Source organism: Myotis yumanensis, unplaced genomic scaffold (assembly GCF_028538775.1).
Source record: "Myotis yumanensis isolate MYYU_CA2020_CCGP unplaced genomic scaffold, mMyoYum1.0.hap1 SCAF_5, whole genome shotgun sequence".
NCBI classification, from domain to species: domain Eukaryota; kingdom Metazoa; phylum Chordata; class Mammalia; order Chiroptera; family Vespertilionidae; genus Myotis; species Myotis yumanensis.
In genome coordinates this window covers 101,089,800-101,110,328 of record NW_027223756.1, presented here as the reverse complement: position 1 = coordinate 101,110,328, position 20,529 = coordinate 101,089,800, and the positions used below count along the sequence as shown (strand labels likewise).

The window sequence follows — 20,529 nt, the reverse complement described above, 5'->3', positions numbered from 1 at the left end:
CCGCACTCCCTGTGTCACCTGCTGGACACCTAGGCCGCTCAGCTGTGCCTCCTGAGCCTGTCTCTGCCATGGTTTGGATGACTCACAAAGTGGTGGACCTTTGCTATGTTTGCGGTCTTTACTGTTTGCTCTTCTGCGCCGTGTCTGTTCATGGGCATTTTGGACACCATAATATTTCTCCCCACTCCCACCAAGTCTAATAATTTATCTTTTGCGTAAGTCATATTATCGAAATTTCACTTCAGTTTTTTCACACTTTTGTATGTTGCACGTTATTTCCTGCTTTCCTGCTGACAACAGTGGTGACTGTGAGCCTCCTTGCCTGGTCCCTGATTCACAGGCACAGTTTTCAAGTGTCACTTAGTGTGACTAGCTGGTTTTCCTTCAGTGTCATTTATCAGAAGAAGGATGAACGGTTTTATTTCTAATTGGCTAAGAATCTGCGGCATGAAGAGATATTGATAAACTATTTCTTCCACATTTCTGACATTAAATGTTATCAAACTCAACTCTGCATTGATGAGGCGATCGCTTCATATTTTAGTTTCAATCTGCTCACGTCATGAGGTATGTTGATTTGCTGACCTTTGTAGTGCTCACACACCCGGGCCGTGTCTTTCATTATAGTGCATCGTCCTCTTAATACACTGCCGATTCATTTATATACTACTTAGCTTCAGATTTTGGCCTTGTTCTCCACAATGCATTGGCCCACTATTTCCACTCTCCCTACCAGGTGTTGGTGATAGATGCCATGCTGTTGCCGCAAAATAAAACAGAGACTGTGTGTCCTTCTCTAGCTCTAGAAGGATCTCCATGAACATGCAATACTTTCCTTAAGGAATAGTTCATATAATTTTCCAGTGGAGCCACTGGGGTGTCATCTTCACCTATAAGATCTTTTTTTTCCTTTTTTGTTTTTGTTTTTTTTTTCTGTGGTTCAATTTATTGAAACAGTCGTAGGACTATTTGAGCTGTCAAAATCATATGCCATTTTTCATAGAGTTTTCTAATAATCTGGTCAATTTCTCAAAACTTCTCAGATTTACTCCTACAAAATAATTTGTCATATTCTCCTACACTAACAATTAAAAATGTTTGCTGGATTCTTTTTGTCTCTATACACACTCACGAGCTCTTATTGTACACAGATATAACACCAAACTGTTAGCTAGAGGCACCTGGAAGTTGATTTGAGGTTAAAACTCTCCTAGCAAAATGAAAATACAGTTAGTTCACAGACATCTCTGTGAACACCATGGACAGGGACAAATACACATGTGTCCCTGGGAAATACTATGACATAAATACTGACTCAACAGTCAAGGGCTATCGCTATAGTTACTTGTCTTCAACAAGGCATGCAGTGTGGGAGAAGCTCCTGATTCCTCTCCATGTCCAAATCTGGTATACATCAGAGTCCCAGGGGATTCTGACACAGGACTCAAAAAGAAACCGAGATGTACTTTAGGAGGAGAATTCCAGACCTCACAGGTACAGGATCCGGACACACACGTGCCAATCCTCTGGTCTCTGTGTACTTTTTTGCACAGATCTTGCAAGAAAACACGGATCTAGATTTTGCGACAAGTGAGGATCCAGTAACTTCTCCATCCACATGCAAAGGAGTGCCCTAAGAAACTACAATTTGCTACCACACTGTTCAGTCTGAGATGGATCCCAGTAAGACTGCGTGGCAGCAACCTCCCCACATTCTGTTGTAATGAAATTCAAACGTGTCTCTGCCCGTGTTGCTGGCTGTGGGCATTTGGAAGCTACCAGGACTTGGGGAGTTGGAAATTCACATAACACAGGTAAGAGATGTCTGGTCTACCTCAGACTCCACGTGAAAGGTAGAGCCCGAGTCCTGGCTGGAGAGGGGCACCCAGAAGTCTCTGGCAGGTGCTGGGAACTATGACTGAGCAAAACCTGAGCACCACTCAGCCTGTACAGGAAGACCTCTCCCTTCTGCTCACACTCTGCCCACCCAGCCTGCTCTGGCCCCACCACTGGGATGATATGAGTGATGGAGTATAGAAGGCTAAAGAGGTGAGGTCCAGTGGAAAGAGCCCCAGGTGTGTCTGGCTGTAGTCATTACCTACACACAAGGCGAAGTCAGTGCCACCAAAGAACCGACCTGGGACATCCAGGTTGAAGGTGACCTTCTGGCCCCCGGCCTCGCAGATGTACTCCCCGCTGTCCCCCTTCGCCGCCTGCTGCAGCACCAGCCGCCGGGTGCAGCCCGTGGCCTCCACGCGCACTTTTGAGCTCCCGCTCAGCTTCTTGCCATCCTTGTACCACGTCACCTGCGTCTGAGCCTGGGCCACCTCGCAGCTCAGCGTGGCACTGGCCCCGGCCGTGGCCTTCACCTCGCTGTGTGCCGACTGCTCCTTGGCAAACACCACCGTGGGCTCTGGGGACAGGGACGGATGCACAGGGTCAAAGATATTTTCTAAATCACGAGGACAGCACTGGGGACGAAAGGACTAAGCAGGGACGTGGCAGGACGGGAAAATTCTCAAGGCTCTGTGTGACCCGCAGAAGCCCCAGCACCTTCTCAGCACAAGTAGCTCATTCATCTGCACATGGACCACTGCTCAGGGGCGGTCCCCACAGGAGACACCGTGAAGCACTTCTCCGGAGCACAAACCCTCGAGCAGAGGGACTTCAGGCCATGAGGTGTGCACACACCCTCCCAGGTGACCAAGTCTTTCCCGGTGGTGCAGGGACCATTCCCACCCGGTGAGGGACAGTTCCTGGGCTCCACCTCCCACCCGCACTCCCTGTGTCACCTGCTGGACACCTAGGCCGCTCAGCTGTGCCTCCTGAGCCTGTCTCTGCCATGGTTTGGATGACTCACAAAGTGGTGGACCTTTGCTATGTTTGCGGTCTTTACTGTTTGCTCTTCTGCGCCGTGTCTGTTCATGGGCATTTTGGACACCATAATATTTCTCCCCACTCCCACCAAGTCTAATAATTTATCTTTTGCGTAAGTCATATTATCGAAATTTCACTTCAGTTTTTTCACACTTTTGTATGTTGCACGTTATTTCCTGCTTTCCTGCTGACAACAGTGGTGACTGTGAGCCTCCTTGCCTGGTCCCTGATTCACAGGCACAGTTTTCAAGTGTCACTTAGTGTGACTAGCTGGTTTTCCTTCAGTGTCATTTATCAGAAGAAGGATGAACGGTTTTATTTCTAATTGGCTAAGAATCTGCGGCATGAAGAGATATTGATAAACTATTTCTTCCACATTTCTGACATTAAATGTTATCAAACTCAACTCTGCATTGATGAGGCGATCGCTTCATATTTTAGTTTCAATCTGCTCACGTCATGAGGTATGTTGATTTGCTGACCTTTGTAGTGCTCACACACCCGGGCCGTGTCTTTCATTATAGTGCATCGTCCTCTTAATACACTGCCGATTCATTTATATACTACTTAGCTTCAGATTTTGGCCTTGTTCTCCACAATGCATTGGCCCACTATTTCCACTCTCCCTACCAGGTGTTGGTGATAGATGCCATGCTGTTGCCGCAAAATAAAACAGAGACTGTGTGTCCTTCTCTAGCTCTAGAAGGATCTCCATGAACATGCAATACTTTCCTTAAGGAATAGTTCATATAATTTTCCAGTGGAGCCACTGGGGTGTCATCTTCACCTATAAGATCTTTTTTTTCCTTTTTTGTTTTTGTTTTTTTTTTCTGTGGTTCAATTTATTGAAACAGTCGTAGGACTATTTGAGCTGTCAAAATCATATGCCATTTTTCATAGAGTTTTCTAATAATCTGGTCAATTTCTCAAAACTTCTCAGATTTACTCCTACAAAATAATTTGTCATATTCTCCTAAAGTAGCAATTACAAATGTTTGGTGGTGCTTTTTTTTTTTTTTTGTATCTATACACACCCACAAGCTGTTGTACACACTTATAACACCAAACTGTTAGTTAGAGGCACCTGGATGTCAAATTGAGGTTAAAACTCTCCTCACTAAATGAAAATACATTAGTTCACAGACATCTCTGTGAACACCATGGACAGGGACAAATACACATGTGTCCTTAGGAAAAACTATGACATAAATACTGACTCAACAGTCAAGGGCTATTGCTATAGTTACTTGTCTTCAACAAGGCATGCAGTGTGGGAGAAGCTCCTGATTCCTCTCCATGTCCAAATCTGGTATACATCAGAGTCCCAGGGGATTCTGACACAGGACTCAAAAAGAAACCGAGATGTACTTTAGGAGGAGAATTCCAGACCTCACAGGTACAGGATCCGGACACACACGTGCCAATCCTCTGGTCTCTGTGTACTTTTTTGCACAGATCTTGCAAGAAAACACGGATCTAGATTTTGCGACAAGTGAGGATCCAGTAACTTCTCCATCCACATGCAAAGGAGTGCCCTAAGAAACTACAATTTGCTACCACACTGTTCAGTCTGAGATGGATCCCAGTAAGACTGCGTGGCAGCAACCTCCCCACATTCTGTTGTAATGAAATTCAAACGTGTCTCTGCCCGTGTTGCTGGCTGTGGGCATTTGGAAGCTACCAGGACTTGGGGAGTTGGAAATTCACATAACACAGGTAAGAGACGTCTGGTCTACCTCAGACTCCACGTGAAAGGTAGAGCCCGAGTCCCGGCTGGAGAGGGGCACCCAGAAGTCTCTGGCAGGTGCTGGGAACTATGACTGAGCAAAACCTGAGCACCACTCAGCCTGTACAGGAAGACCTCTCCCTTCTGCTCACACTCTGCCCACCCAGCCTGCTCTGGCTCCACCACTGGGATGATATGGGAGATGGAGGATCGAAGGCTAAAGAGGTGAGGTCCAGTGGAAAGAGCCCCAGGTGTGTCCGGCTATAGTCAATACCTACACACAAGGCTAAGTCAGTGCCACCAAAGAACCGACCTGGGACATCCAGGTTGAAGGTGACCTTCTGGCCCCCGGCCTCGCAGATGTACTCCCCGCTGTCCCCCTTCGCCGCCTGCTGCAGCACCAGCCGCCGGGTGCAGCCCGTGGCCTCCACGCGCACTTTTGAGCTCCCGCTCAGCTTCTTGCCATCCTTGTACCACGTCACCTGCGTCTGAGCCTGGGCCACCTCGCAGCTCAGCGTGGCACTGGCCCCGGCCGTGGCCTTCACCTCGCTGTGTGCCGACTGCTCCTTGGCAAACACCACTGTGGGCTCTGGGGACAATGACAGACACACAGGGTCAGAGACACGAAACTCATATAAGACTATGTCACTTTCACCACAGCTTCAGAGATGAGTAAAATTTCTCCTTGCAGCTTTCTGCCCGATTATTAGTCCCTGATGTGAGTCAGCATTGTGTTTACAAACATATGTCTCCTATAATGGAACCTCAAGTGTGCATTGCAGAGGGTGTTGACTTAGAGAAATTGCTGAGACCTGAGGACGTCAGTCAACACTATTCTGCCACCTGTCACTGCAAGTTCATTGTCTTCCCTATGTGACAGTCAACTCTTGAGTGCAACCTTTTGTTTGTGTCCATGGGCCATGCATATATGCTTAGAAGGTCCTTAGTTGATTACTTCCCTCCCACCAACCCTCCCCCGTCTTCCCTCAGAGATTCCCCTCTCTGTTAGATGCTTCCACTTCTCTTAATACACTCCATTCATCAGTTTATTTTGTTAATTAGATTCCACATATGAGTAAGATCATGTGATATGTGTCTTCCTCCGATTGACTTATTTCACTTAGCATGATACTCTCCTGGTCCCTCCATACTGTCTCAAAGGGTAAGAGATTCTTCTTTTTTACTGCTGCATAGTATTTCCTGGTATAAATATACCATGGCTTTTTATTCCAATCATCTACTGATATGCTCTTGGGCTGTTTCTAGATCTTAGCTATTGTAAATTGTGCTGCTATAAACATAGATGTGCATACATTCTTTCTGATGGGGGTTTTGGGTTTCTTAGGATATACCAGAGGCCCAGTGCATGAAATTCGTGCATGGGGGGGGGCGGGTCCCCTCAGCCCAGCCTGCACCCTCTCCAATCCTGGACCCCTTGGGGGATGTCCGACTGCTGGGTTAGGCCCAATCAACCGGTATTCGGACATCCCTTTCACAATTCAGGACCACTGGCTCATAACTGCTCACCTGCCTGCCTGCCTGATCACCCCTAACTGCCCCTCCTGTGGCCTGGTCATCCCCAACTGCCCCCCCTCCCTGCCCGCTGGTCAACCCCAACTGCCCCCCCTGGCTTGGTTGCCCCTAACTGCCCCCCCCCACCAGCCTGGTTTCCCCTTATTGGCCCCCCTGCTGGCCTGGTGGCCCCCAACTCCCCCCCCCCCCCGCTGCCTGGTCACCCCCTGCAGCCTGCTGTTCAATTGTTTGGTTGTCCCTCACTAACCCCCCTGCCAGACTTGTCGCCCCATGCAGCCTGCTGCTCCTGTTCGGTAATTCCTGTTACTGTGACAGCATCCCAGACAATTTTCACATTCCTCTATTATTAGTATAGATAGATGTAGGATCACTGGATCAAATGGCAGTTTCATATTTAATTTTTTGAGGAACCTCCATACTGTTTCCCATAATGGCTACATCAGTCTGCATTACCACCTGCAATGTACCCTTTTCCTCACATCCTCGCCAGCACTTGTCATTTGTTGATTTGTTGATGGTAGCCATTCTGATAGGTGTGAGGTGATACTTCATTGTCGTTTTAATTTGCATCTCTCTGATGACCAGTGACTGAGCATGTTTTCACAAGTCTCTTGGCCATAGGTATGTCCACTTTGGAGAAGCGTCTATTTAGGTCCTCTGCCCATTTTTTAATTGGATTGTTTGTCTCCCTTTAGTTATGTTGTTTGAGTTCCTTATATATTTTGGATATTAACCCTTTATCAGATGTATCATTGCCAAATGTGTTCTTCCATACAGTGGGCTCCTTTTTCATTTTGTTGATGGTTTCTTTTACTGTGCAGGAAATTTTTATTTTGATATAGTCCCATTTGTTTATTTTCTCCTTAGTTTTCTTTGCCCTAGGAGATAAATCTGTAAAATTATTGCTACGAGAGATGTCTGAGATTTTGCTGCCTATGGTTTCTTCTGAAATTTTTATGGTTTCACAACTTAAATTTAAGTCTCTTATCCATTCTGAGTTTATTCTTGTATATGGTATGAGTTGGTGGGCTAGATTCATTTTTTTTGCATATATCTGTCTAATTTTCCCAACAACATTTATTGAAGAGACTCTATTGACTCCCTTGTATGCTCTTGCCTCCTTTGTCAAATGTTGAATGCAATGGCTTGGGTTGATTTCTGGGGTCTCTGTTCTGTTCCATTGATCTATATGCCTGTTCTTGTGCCAGAACCAGGCTGTTTTGATTATGATGGCTTTGTAGTATAACTTCAAATATGGTATTATGATTCCTCCAACTTTGCTTTTCTTTCTCAAGATTGCTGCAGCTATTCCGGGTCTTTTTTTATTCCATAAACATTTTTGGCATGTTTTAGATCTGTGAAATATGCCTTTGGTATTTTAATAGGGATTGCTTTAAATCTGCAGATTGCCTTGGGTAGTTTGGACATTTTAATGATGTTGATTCTATCAATCCATGAACATGCTATAATCTTCCACTTGTTTATATCTCCTTCTATCTCTTTTTTCAACATCCTGTAGTTTTCTGAGTATAGGTCTCTTGCCTCCTTGGTTAAGTATACTTCTTAGTAACTTCATTTTTGTTGTTGCAGTGGTAAATGGAATTGTTTAGTTTCTCTTTCTGAGAATTCATCATTGGTGTATAAAAAAGCCATCAATTTTTGGGTATTGATTTTGTATCCTGCTACATTGCCAAATTCATTTATTAAATCTAGTAGTTTTTTGTTGGAGTCTTCAGGGTTGTCTATGAATAATATCATGTCATTTGTGAATAGTGAGAGCTTTACTTCCTCCTTTCAAATTTGGATGCCTTTTATTTCTTCTTCTTGTCTGATTGTTGTGGTTAGGACTTCCAGAACTATCCTATATAATAAAAGGGTAATATGCAAATTGACCCTAACAGAACAACCGGGAACAACCAGTCGCTATGACTCACACTGACCACCACGGTGGCAGACGCTCAATGCAGGAGCACCCTCTGGTGATCAGTGCGCTCCCACAGGGGGAGCTCTGCTCAGCCACAAGCCAGGCTGAGTGCTGAGAGCACAGCGGCAGTGGCGGGAGCCTCTCCAACCTCCACAGCAGCACTAATGATGTCCAACTCTGGCTTAAGCCATCAATCAGACATCCCCCGAGGGCTCCCAGGCTGCCAGCGGGATATCTGACTGCCAGCTTAGTCCCGCTAGCAGGTGGACATCTCCTGAGGGGTCACAGACTGCAAGAGGGAGCAGGCCAGGCTGAGGGATAACCCCCCACCCCGAGTGCATGAATTTTCGTGCAGCAGGCCTCTAGTATTGAATAAGAGTGGTGAAAGAAGACATCCCTTTTTTGTTCCTGTTCTTAGAGGATATTGTTTTAGTTTTTGTACAATGAGTATGATATCCGTTGTAGGTTTGTAATATATGGCCTTTATCATGTAGAGATATGCTTTCTCTATTCACATTTTGCTGAGAGTTTGTTGAATTTTGTGGAATGATTTTTCTGCATCTATTGATATGATCATGTGATTTTTGTCTTTCAATTTCTTTATGTGATGTATCACATGTATTGATTTGCAAATATTGTACCAGCCTTGCATTCCTGGAATAATCCCACTTGCTCATGGTGTATGGGCCTTTTTAATATATTGCTGGATCTGATTTGCTAATATTTTGTTGAGGATTTTAGCATCTATGTTCATCAGGAATATTGGCCTGTAATTCTCTTTCTTTGTAGTGTCTTTATCTTGTTTTGGAATTAGGATAATGCTAGCCTCATAAAAAGGGCTTGGAAATGTTCCTTCCTCTTGAATTTTTTGCAATAGTTTGAGAAGTATAGATGTTAGTTCTTCTTTGAATGTTTGGTAAAACTTCCCTGTGAAGCCATCTAGACCTGGGCTTTTGTTTGCTGGGAGTTTTTTTTATTACTGCTTCTATTCCATCAGTTGTTATTGGCCTATTCAGGTTTTCTGATTCTTTCTGATTCAGTTTTGGGAGATTATATTTTTCTAGGAATTTTTCCATTTCATCCAACTTGTTGGCAAATAGCTGTTTATAATATTTCCTTAAAATCCTTTGTATTTTGTGGTGTCAGTGGTTACTTCTCTACTTTTGTTTCTGATTTTATTTATTTGGATCCTCTCTCTTTGTTTCTTGATGAGTTTGGCTAATGGCTCAACAATCTTGTTTATCCTTTCAAAGAACAAGCTCTTGGTTTCATTGATTTTTTGTATTGTTTTTTTAGTGTCTATGTCATTTATTTCTGCTCTAACTTTATTATTTCCTTCCTTTTACTTACTCTGGGATTTTCTTGTTGTTCTCTTTTTACTTCTTTAAGTTGTAGGGTTAGTTTATTGTCGATTTTTCTTGTTTTTTTGCTTTGTTTTGTTTTTTCTTTAGGTAGGCCGGTAGTGCTATGAATTCCCTTCTCAGGACTGCTTTTGGGGTTGTTGTGTGTTCATTTTCATTTGTTTCCAGGAAGTTTTTGATTTCTTTCTTGATCTCATTGGTAACCCATTCATTGTTTAATAACATGCTATTTAGCCTCCATGTGTTTGAATGTTTTGGGGTGTTTTTACTGTAGTTGATTTCTATTTTCATTCCACTGTGATCTGAGAAGATGCTTGATATGATTTCAATCTTCTTGAACTTGTAGAGATTTGTTTTTTGTTCCAACATGTGGTCTATCTTTGTGAATGATCCATGTGCACTTGAGAAGAATGTATATGCTGCAGCTTTGGGGTGAATGTTCTATAAATGTCATTTAAATCCATCTGATCCAGTGTGACCTTTAGAGTCACTATTTCCTTGTTAAGTTTTTAACTGGAAGATCTGTCCAGTGAAGTCAAGTGGTGTTAAAGTCCCCTACTATGACTGTATTGTTGTTTATTTCTCCCTCAACGTCCTGTAGGAATTTTTTTTTATGTATTTAGATGCTTCTATATTGGGTGCATATATGTTTACCAGGGTTATATGCTCTTGTTGGATCAATCCATTTAGTATTAAATAGTGACCTTTGTTCTCTCTTGTGATGGCCTTCATTTTGAAATCTATTTCAGATATAAGTATTGCTACTTCAGCTGTTTTTCTTTTCTATTTGTATGGAAAATTTTTCCAACCCTTCACTCTCATCTTGTGTGTGTCTTTTGTTCTGAGGTGGATCTCTTGTAGACAGCATATAGTTGGGTCATCCATTTGTATTTTGAATGATATCTTGGTTTCAGATCCTTGCCTTCCAACCTTGAGTACTTCATGCCATTCCATTCTGGCCTGTAGAGTTTCTGATGAGAAATCAGGTGTCAGCCTTATGGGAGCTCCTTTGTAAGTAACAGTTTGCTTTTCTCTTGCTGCCTTTAAGATTCTTTCTTTGTCTTTAATTTTTGGCATTTTTATTACGATGTGTCTGGGTGTGAGCCTGTTTGGGTTCTTCTTGCTTGGGGTTCGTTGTGCCTCCTGAACTTTTGTTACCTTTTCCTTCACCAGGTTAAGGAAATTTTCTGTCATTATTTCTTAAAACATGTTCTCTATCCCTTTCTTCCTTTCTGCCTCTTCTGGCACACCTGCTATTAAAATATTGTTATGTTTCCAGTTGTCCCTCAGCTTCCTTAAGCTGTCCTCCTGTTTTTTAATTGTTTTATTTTTTTGGTTCTCTGATTGAGTGATTTTTTTCAAACTGGTCTTTGTATTCACTGATTCTATCCTCAGCTTCCCCTTATCTGCTGTGTATTCCTTCCAATGTGTTATTTATTTGTGCTATGTCATTCTTTATTTCTGTTTTCATAGTTACTATATCTTTTCTCATGCCATTGACCATCTTTACAATCATTATTCTGAACTCTATATCAGATAAATTTCTTATCTCCATTTCATTTATGTCTTCTTCTGTAGAATTCTCTTGTTGTTTCATTTGGGGATTGTTACTTTGTCTCCTCATTTTGGCTGCCTGTTTGGGTTTGTGACTATGTATTAGGTAGATCTGCTATGCCTCTCATCTTTAGTGCAGGACAGTGTCAAACACTGCTTCTGACTAATTAGATCAGGCAAAGACTCAAAGCCTCCAGAGACCACCTTTGTCTACAGACTGATAAGATTCCATCTTGAATTGCCCTCAGGCAATCATCCATAAGTGTGGCATGAGATTTTTTTTTCAACAGGGTGGGGCAATTGCTTCTGCCTGGAGGCTAACTGTTATTCTTAGTCTCTTATTGGGCCTCAGAAACTCTGCACCATGGGGCAAAGTGTTTTCCAATAGGGTGGATCAACTGTCTTCCCTCAAGGCAAGGCACCTGTATAACAAATGTCTGTGTGAGAAAGATGGCCTCTGCAGTGTGAGGGAATTACTTGGCACAGGAAATCAGTGCATTTGCCTTCTGAGTTCTGACCCCAGAGCCCATGATCCTGGCTTCTGCTCACCCAGCTCCAATCCACTCTTCCCTACCTCTGCCAAAACACATGGTGAGTGGTTGCACTCAAAATGTTGTATGTTGGCCCTTAAGAGGGTGCCTGCACTTCCAGCCATCTCTCCCTGGCAGCAACAACCTGCTACTTTTCACAGCCAGATGTTATGTGGGTACCCTTCTCAGTTCTGGTGCTCTCTGCTGGGGGGCCCAGCTTGGGATAAGACCCCAGAGTTCTCAGTGGCAACCTGCCACCGATAAGATATCTCTTCAGAACTTCAGTTGCTGTCTGTGGCAGCCCAGCCAGTCCTTTTTCACCTCTGCCCCTCCTACCAGCCTCTATGTGGTCGCCACTTTCGGTCCTCAGATAGTAGAGTTCTCTCCAGCAAGTCTCCCATTGATTATTCAAAGTAACCACCATCTTGACCTCTGTCACCAATAATTACCTTAGCCTATTTTTGATCTCGCATGAATGAGTCATATTATGTGTCCTCTGGGCCTGTTTTTTCCACTCAATATAATGTCTGTGAGCTCTATCATGTTACATGGAGCAATACTCTATTCTCTTGTATTTATATATACGTTTCTGTTGTATGACACAATGGTTTACTTTTCCTTTTCCTCTTCTGGTTCATTTGGGTAATTTCCAATTTGGGGATCTGATAAGTAAAGCTGTTATGAATACTCTTGAATATATCTTGGGGGTCACATGGGTAAGGACATAGGTAGGCCTGCATTTGAGCTTTAGCCAATGTTTCTAAAGCGTTTCCAGAATGGTTGTACCAATTTACACTCCCACTATAAGTGTTTAAGAGATCTGATTCTCCACATGCTTACCAACACTGGATATCATCAAATTTTTTAAAGAATTGTTTATTGACTTTTAGAGAGAGAGGAAGGGAGAGGGAAAGATAGAAAAAAATCAATGTGAGAGTGCAACATCAATCAGCTGCTTCCTGCACACCCCCTACCAGGCATCAAGCCCAAAACCCAGGCATGTGCCCTTGACCAGATGAAACCATCAACCTTTTGGTGCATGGGACAATGCCCAACCAACTGAGCCACACTGACCAGGGAAGATATCAATTTTTAAGTTGTGTATGTCCCATTAAACTCAAGTGAATATATATAGGATCTCAAAGAGTTCATGCTATAGATTCCTTCATTCCTTCATTCATTCATCCATTTGATCATTCACCCAACTAAAGTCAATGGATGGCCCACAGTGTGCAGGCACATGATGGTGACTAAGTATGCTATGGTGAGCAGCACAGTCTCTGTTCTGACAGAGCTTTCTTTCTAATGGGAAGAGGACAAACAAACATAAACCATGACAATAATGACATAATGGTATGTTGAGTGCTGTGATGAAATAAAGCAGGTAACATGCTAGAAAGAAGGGTCTGATTGCTGACTTATATTTGATGGTCTGAGCATATCTCACTAAGGAGTGACATTTAGGTGGACTGATAAATGATAAATGGGAGGCAGTCTTTGATTAAAACCTCGAAGAGACAGTCTAATGGAGGTGAGAATTATGGTTAGAGTTCTCCTGCAGGGGTAAGTGTGAAAGTGAGTGAGGAAGGTAAAAGGGAACTGCTCAAAGATTGGGCCACACAGAGCACCTTCTTCCCCCCAAAGCACTTCTGCCTCTAAGTTTGGAGTGCAATGAAAATCCAGCCATGGGATTGTTATTAAGACACAGGGAAACAGTCAAGCTGTGGACATCTTGTGTAGACAGAGTGATGAAATTAGAGATTGAGCAGCCAAGTCCCAGTCAAAAGGGACCATGTAGAATCAATCCCCATTTCAACCACATTCACCTTAAGACATTTGATGAAATCCAAAGCTGCATGGGGTGGGAGACTAAGAAGCCACACAGAAAACCTCTAAAAACTAGAGTGAAATTTTAGTATCTTGTATTACCAGGGAGGTAAATATTAGAGTTGAGTGCCTGGAGCCAAGGGACCCCCATCCACACTCCAAGTCTCTGCAGGAATCCTTTGAGAACTATACCCAGGACTGGGGGAAAGTCAGACATTGATAAACCTGATCAAAACTGCAATGCAGCCTTGAGTCAGCATGATACTGAAGGGATTAAAGTTTTAGTGATCCTCTCCCTGCCTAGCAAAGGAAAGAGTGTTCCTCTTTCTGAAATAAGATAACAACATCCATATTAATACATTTCCTCACACAATATCTGGCAGTCAGTCAAAAATTCACTGGCATGCCAAGGAGAGGAGTAAAAAGAAAACCAAAAAAAAAAAAAAAGACAATATCACATGATAGGTTATTATGGTTATCAGAATGTGTTATAACCATGATTAATATTTTTAAATATGAAAGAAAATGTATCAAATATAAAAATTTTACTATGGAGTCTAGAATCTATAAAAATTAATTCAGTGGAAATTATAAAACTTGAAAATAAAATAACTGAAAGGAAACACACTATAGATGGGTTTGACAGCAGATTAGATAGAACAGACGGTGAGTGAATTGGGAGACAGATTGAAAGAAAATATCTGTAATAAAGAAGAGAGAAAAAAAGAATTAAGAAGAAGAAAGGAAGAGATGCATATGAGGTATGTGATAACCCATATTCTAGAGCTGATGAAAGACATAAACCCACAAACTCACAATGCTCTACTGCCCCAATATGAGTACAAAAAAAACCATGCCTGGTAAAAGTAAAATGGTTCAAAATAAAAAACAATACCCTAAAAGCAACAGGACTAAACAAACAAAGAAAGAAATAAACAACAACAAAGAAAAACTTGTACAGACAGTACATTAGATGAAGCAGAGGATCAAATCTCTAATTTCATCACTCTATCTACACCAACTCCTGGTGGCCCTGCCCTGCTGAACTCAGGTTCCCCTGCCAATATGACTCAGTGGTTGAGCATTGACCTATGAACCAGAAGGTTATGATTCAATTCCCGGTCAGGACACATGCATGGATTACAGGCTCAAATCCCAGTGGTGGTGGTGGTGGGGAGGCATGGGGTGCAGGGGGCAGCTGATCAATGATTCCCTCTCATCATTGATGTTTCTATCTCTCTCTTCCTCTCCCTTCCTCTCTGAAATCAATAAAAATAAAAATATTTAAAATAAAAACACTTAAAAAATAATAGACCTGAAAAATGATATTTCAAAATAAAATATGGAGATTCAAAATAGCAGCAGGACAGGTAGAAGTTGCATTTATCTCTTCCAAGGAACAAACTGGAATTACAACTAAAATACAGACAAACAACCTGAATAACCAAATGAAAACTAGCTGAACAGAAGTCTTATAACCAAGGATTTATGGAAGAAGCTACATCAAGCCTGGTAGGAAGGGCAGAGACACAAAAAGGGCTGGCCCTGCTCCCATGGGTAGTGGCTGAGAATCTGGAGGGATATCTCAGTTGCAAGGATTCCCCTTGAGGAGTGTGGGGTCTCAACCCCACACTAAGCTCCACAGAGCAGAGCAGTGGAGCCAGGAAGAGACACCCAAATACAATCTGGCTGTGAAAATCAGCAGGGATTCTGTCCACCAGGGAGAGACATGAGTCTACTAGAGACACAGGTGCCCTCTTAAAAGGCCAGTGCATGCCCTAGTCATTTTGGCTCAATGGATAGAGCATTGGCCCATGGACTGAAGGCTGCTGGGTTTGATTCCTGGCCCTGGTTGGGGTGTGTATGGAAGGCAACCAATCAATGTGTCTCTCTCACATCAATGTTTCTTTCTCTGTGTCTCTCCCCTTCCCTTCCACTCTCTCTAAAAAAATCAATGGAAAACATATCTTCAAGTGAGGACTAACAACAACAATAAAAGGCCAGTGTACAAAATCTCATTCACAACCATTCAACCTGGGCTCCAGCAGAGGAAGGGCAGAGTGGATGAGAGTCGTGTGAGAAGAGATTGGGTTTGTGGCTCCAGGTAGAAGCTAAAGGGATAGACACCAGGATCCTTGTGCTGAATCCCTCTCCCACATCACTGACACCATATTTCTTGGGTGGAGCACTCACCTCCTTAGGCATTAGTCTGGAGGATTGCAATAGCCTTACCCTCTGGACTTCCTGTCACCCCACCCGACAGAGCTCACACCCTACAGAGGAGTCAGCTGCCTAAACTCATGGTATAAATGCCCAGGCAGACTCGGGGAGTGTCAGTGACTAACTTGTGTGGCACTGGCATGGGGCCATTTCTACTAACTACCTGTAAGCTTAACTAGTGCCCTTCCCTCACAGGAGATCCACTAGCCCCATGCTACAATTCTTGACAGTCCCATCATCCCAACTACTGGTGGCCCTGCCCTGCTGAGCTCAGGAGGACTGGGAATAATCCAGGGCAGAGTGAGTTGTGTGGCTCTGGTGCAGGGACCACATCCCCACCTTCTCCCAAGCCTGATCAACGCCTCCTCCTCATGGAAGATCCACTAGCCCAACCCTCCTGACTCTGGTGGCCCTGCCTTATTGATCTTGGGCTCTCAGTAGAATCTGGGACAGACTGAGTTGTGTTACACTACGATAGGGACCATTTTCCCTCTCATGCCTGGCTGGTGCAGAGCTTTCCATTCACATGGCCAAATCTTGGTCTGTTTGTACCTGATAAACTCTGTTGTCCTCACCCTGACAACTCCCTAGACTTCACCCCACCACAAAGGTCTAGTGCAGGGGTGGGCAAACTTTTTGACTCTAGGGCCACAATGGGTTCTTAAACTGGACCGGAGGGCTGGAACAAAAGCATGGATGGAGTGTTTGTGTGAACTAATATAAATTCAAAGTAAACATCATTACATAAAAGGGTACGGTCTTTTTTTCTTAGTTTTATTCATTTCAAACGGGCCGGATCCGGCCCGCTGGCCGTAGTTTGCCCATGGCTGGTCTAGTGGCACTAGTGGGTGGCAGCTAGTCTTGGTATACCCTGGGACATTTGCTGAGTGGTCTCAAGTCCAGCACTGGCACCAAGTTTGAACCTCTATCAGTCTGGTGAATACCACTTGCCTCTACATGGTGACTCACTGAGAACCTACCTCATTCACCGTGAGTACCACCAGAGGCTCTTTCAGTGACTGAGCCTAAGAGGCATCCAGCAGGTGGAGTCAGGTGGAGGGACTTGGGCCTTTTGCTGACTACCCCTGGGCTTAGTGCAGATGGAAGCTGGACGTGGTGTGCAGCTTGGTCCTATCCACACCCACTCAGGCCCAGGAGAGGCAGCCACAAACTGTGGATAGCTTTGTAGCTCCAAATAGGTTGCCAGGGATAATCACAGGCAGTATATTAGATGAAGCAGAGGATCAAATCAGCAATTTGGAAGACAAGGTAGCAGAAAACAATCAGAGCAGTAAAAAGAAAAACGTATTAAAAAAATAAGACTAGTTTAAGAGACCTTTGGGACAACATGAAGTGCAACAACATCTGCATCCCTGGGATACCATAAAGACATAAGAGAGATAAATGGATCAAGAAATTAGTTGGCCATGGCCAGTATGGCTCAGTTGGTTGGAGTATCATTTCATACACCAGAAATAGGCAGGTTCAATTCCTGGTTAGGGCCCATACCCAGGTTGCAAGTTCAATACTCAGTCAGGGTATGTGTGGGAGGCAACCAATTGATGTTTCTCTCACACATAAATGTTTCTCTCTCTCTCTCTCTCTCTCTCTCTCTCTCTCTCTCTCTCCCACTTCCTCTCTTTAAAAATACATTTAAAAAGAAATTTTAAACCCTATTTGAAGAAATAATGTATGAAAACTTCCTGGTGAAGAAAAAATACACAAAAGTCCAGGAAGCACAGAATACCAAACAAGATGAACCCAAAGAAGCTCACACCAAGAAACATCATAGTTAAAATGGCAAAAATTAAAGACAAAGAGAAAATATTAAAAGCAGCAACAGAAAGTGATCTACAAGGGAGCTCCCTTAAGACTGTCAGCAGAATTCTTGACAGAAACATTTCATGCCAGAATGGAATGGCAGGAAATATTCCAAGTGGTGGGAAGACTAGTCTACCCAGCACACTATCATTCAAAATTAAAGGTGAACTAAAGAACTTTTAAGACAAGAAAAAGCCAAAGTAGTTCATCACCACCAAACCAGTATTACAATAAATGTTAAAGGATCTTCTTTAAGAAAAGGAACCCTCTTCAATAAATGGTGTTGGGCCCTAACTGGTTTGGCTCAGTGGATAGAGCATTGGCCTGCAGACTGTAGGGTCCCAGGTTCGATTCCGGTCAAGGGCATGTACCTTGGTTGCAGGCACATCCCCAGTAGGAGGTGTGCAGGAGGCAGCTGATCGATATTTCTCTCTCATTGGTGTTTCTAACTCTCTATCCCTCTCCCTTCCTCTCTGTAAAAAAAAATCAATAAAATATATTTTAAAAATAATAATAAAATAAATAGTGTTGGGAAAATTGGACAGATGCATGCAAAAAAAATGAAACTAGACCACCAACTTACACCATACACAAAAATAAACTCAAAATGGATAAAGGACCTAAACATAAGACAGGAGACCATAAAAATACTAGAGGAATTCACAGGCAGCAAAATCTCAGACATATGCCAAAGCAATTTCTTCACTGATACTGTTCCTAGGGCAATGGAAACTAAAGAGAAAATAAACAAATGGGACTACATCAAAATAAAAAGCTTTTTCACACAGCAAAGGAAACCATCAACAAAACAACAAGAAAGCCCACTGCATGGGAGAACATAGTTGCAAATGTTATCACCAATAAGGGTTTAATCTCCAACATTTACAGGGAACTCATACATCTTAACACATTTCGTACCGCTCAGGAGTGTTCTCGTGTTTCGCGCGCCATCTTTTAAGGACCGCTCACAAGTGTTCTCGTTTTTCATGCCCATGGAAAAAGGAGCGAATCTAGATACTTATGTAAATTTTGTTTGGTCCCTCTTCATAGAGGAAAATGTTTTACGCAGTACCATACGTTAAAAAAGTACTAAGAACTTTAATTGTTTAATTGTTTAATTGTTTTTGTAAATAAAAATGTTATAATTATTGAAAAACAACACCTAAAGTGCATTATGATGATTTAAATAACGTGCAGTTTGCACAAAAACGTGCGGTCCCTGGCATATGTCTTAGAGATTTCTATGCGGTACACAATGTGTTAACAAAAGGAAGATAAACAACCCAATCAAAAAATGGGCAAAGGACCTAAATAGATATTTTTCGAAAGAAGACAGAAAAAAGGCCAAAAGACATATGAAAACATGTTCAAAGTCACTAATCATCCAAGAGATGCAAATCTAAACAACAATGAGGTACCATCTCACACCTGTCAGAATGGCTATCATCAACAAACGACAAGTGCTGGAGAGGATGTGGAGAAAAAGGAACCCTCATGCACTGCTGGTGGGAATGCAGACTGGTGCAGCCACTGTGGAGAACAGTATGGAGTTTCCTCAAAAAACTAAAAATGGAACTCCCATTTGACCTAGTGATCCCACCTCTAGGAATATATCCCAAGAAACTAGAAACATCAATTAGAAAGGATACATGCACCCCTAAGTACATAGCAACGCAATTCACCATAGCTAAGATTTGGAAAAAGCCAAAGTGCCCATCAGTAGATGAGTGGATTAAAAACTGTGGTACATCTACACAATGGAATACTACGCTGCGGTAAAAAAAGAAGGAGTTCTTACCATTCGCAACAGCATGGATGGAATTGGAGAGCATTATGCTAAGTGAAATAAGCCAGTCAGAGAAAGATAAATATCACATGATCTCACTCATTTATGGAATATAATTAACAACATAAACTGATGAATAAAAATGGATCCAGAGACAGAGAAGCATCAATCAGACCCTCAAACCTCAGAGGGAAGGTAGGGGAGGGTGAGGATAAGGGGGAGAGATCAACCAAAGGACTTATATGCCTGCATATAGGCCTAACCAATGGACACAGACAACAGGGGGTTAAGGGCATGAGTGGGGGGGATAGGGGGTAACTTGGGTATATGTAATAACTTAATCAATAAAAAAAATTTTTAAAAAGAAAGAAAAGGAACAAAAAAGAGAGAGGAATATGGCTATAAAAAATAAAACAGCAATAAATACATACCTATCAATAATGACTTTAATTATTGCTTAAATGCTCTAATCAGAGACAGGGTAAAATTCAAGAGGAGGGAAGACTTCCCAGCTCTTTTTATGAGGCCAGCATTTTGCTAATTTCAAAACTCAATAAAGACACTACAAAGAAAGAAAACTACAGCACAATATCCCTGATGAACATAGATGCTAAAATCCTCAACAAAATATTAGCAAATCAGATCCAGTAATGCATTAAAAAGATCATACAACATGACCAAGTGGGATTTATTCCAGGGATGCAAGAATGGTTCAATATTCACAAATCAATAAATGTGATATACTACATTAACAAAATGAAGGATAAAAATCCAGTAGATGTAGAAAAGGCATTTGACAAAGTACAATACCCATTTTTAATAAAAACTCTCATCAAAGTGGGAATAGAGAGATCATACCTCAACATAATAAAGGCCATACATGAAAACCTATAGCCAACATCATACTCAATGGGGAAAAAATTAAAAGCATGTCCCTAAAGATGAGGAAGAAGACAAGAATGTCTACTTTCACCATTCTTATACAACATAGTACTGGAAGCCTAGCCACAGCCATCAGACAAGAAGAAGAAATAAAAGGCATCCAAACTGGCATGGATTATGTAAAACTGTCATTATTCACAAATGACATGATAGTGTACACAGAAAACCCTAAAGACTCCACCAAAAAACTGCCAGATTTAATAAATAAATTTGGCAATGTAGCAGGATACAAAATTAACATCCGGAAATCAGTGGCATTTTTATTTACCAATAATGAACTCTCAGAAAAGAAACTAAAAAGCAATCCCATTTACCACTGCAACAAAGAAATAAGATACCTGGGAATAAACTTAACCAAGGAGGCAAAAGACCTGTACTCAGCATACTATAGGGCATTGAAAAAGAAAATAGAGGGAGATACAAACAAG

The 20,529-nt window shown here is 42.4% G+C and overlaps 1 protein-coding gene across 1 annotated transcript in view; it reads right to left on the bottom strand.

Annotated features, from left to right (window-relative positions):
* The window catches only part of OBSCN (obscurin, cytoskeletal calmodulin and titin-interacting RhoGEF), a 167,403-nt gene that overhangs the window by 104,113 nt on the left and 42,761 nt on the right, over positions 1 to 20,529 (bottom strand). Inside the window, 2 exon segments of the mRNA XM_070416713.1 lie at positions 2,138 to 2,413; positions 4,917 to 5,192. Coding sequence (XP_070272814.1) covers positions 2,138 to 2,413; positions 4,917 to 5,192 — 552 coding nt within the window.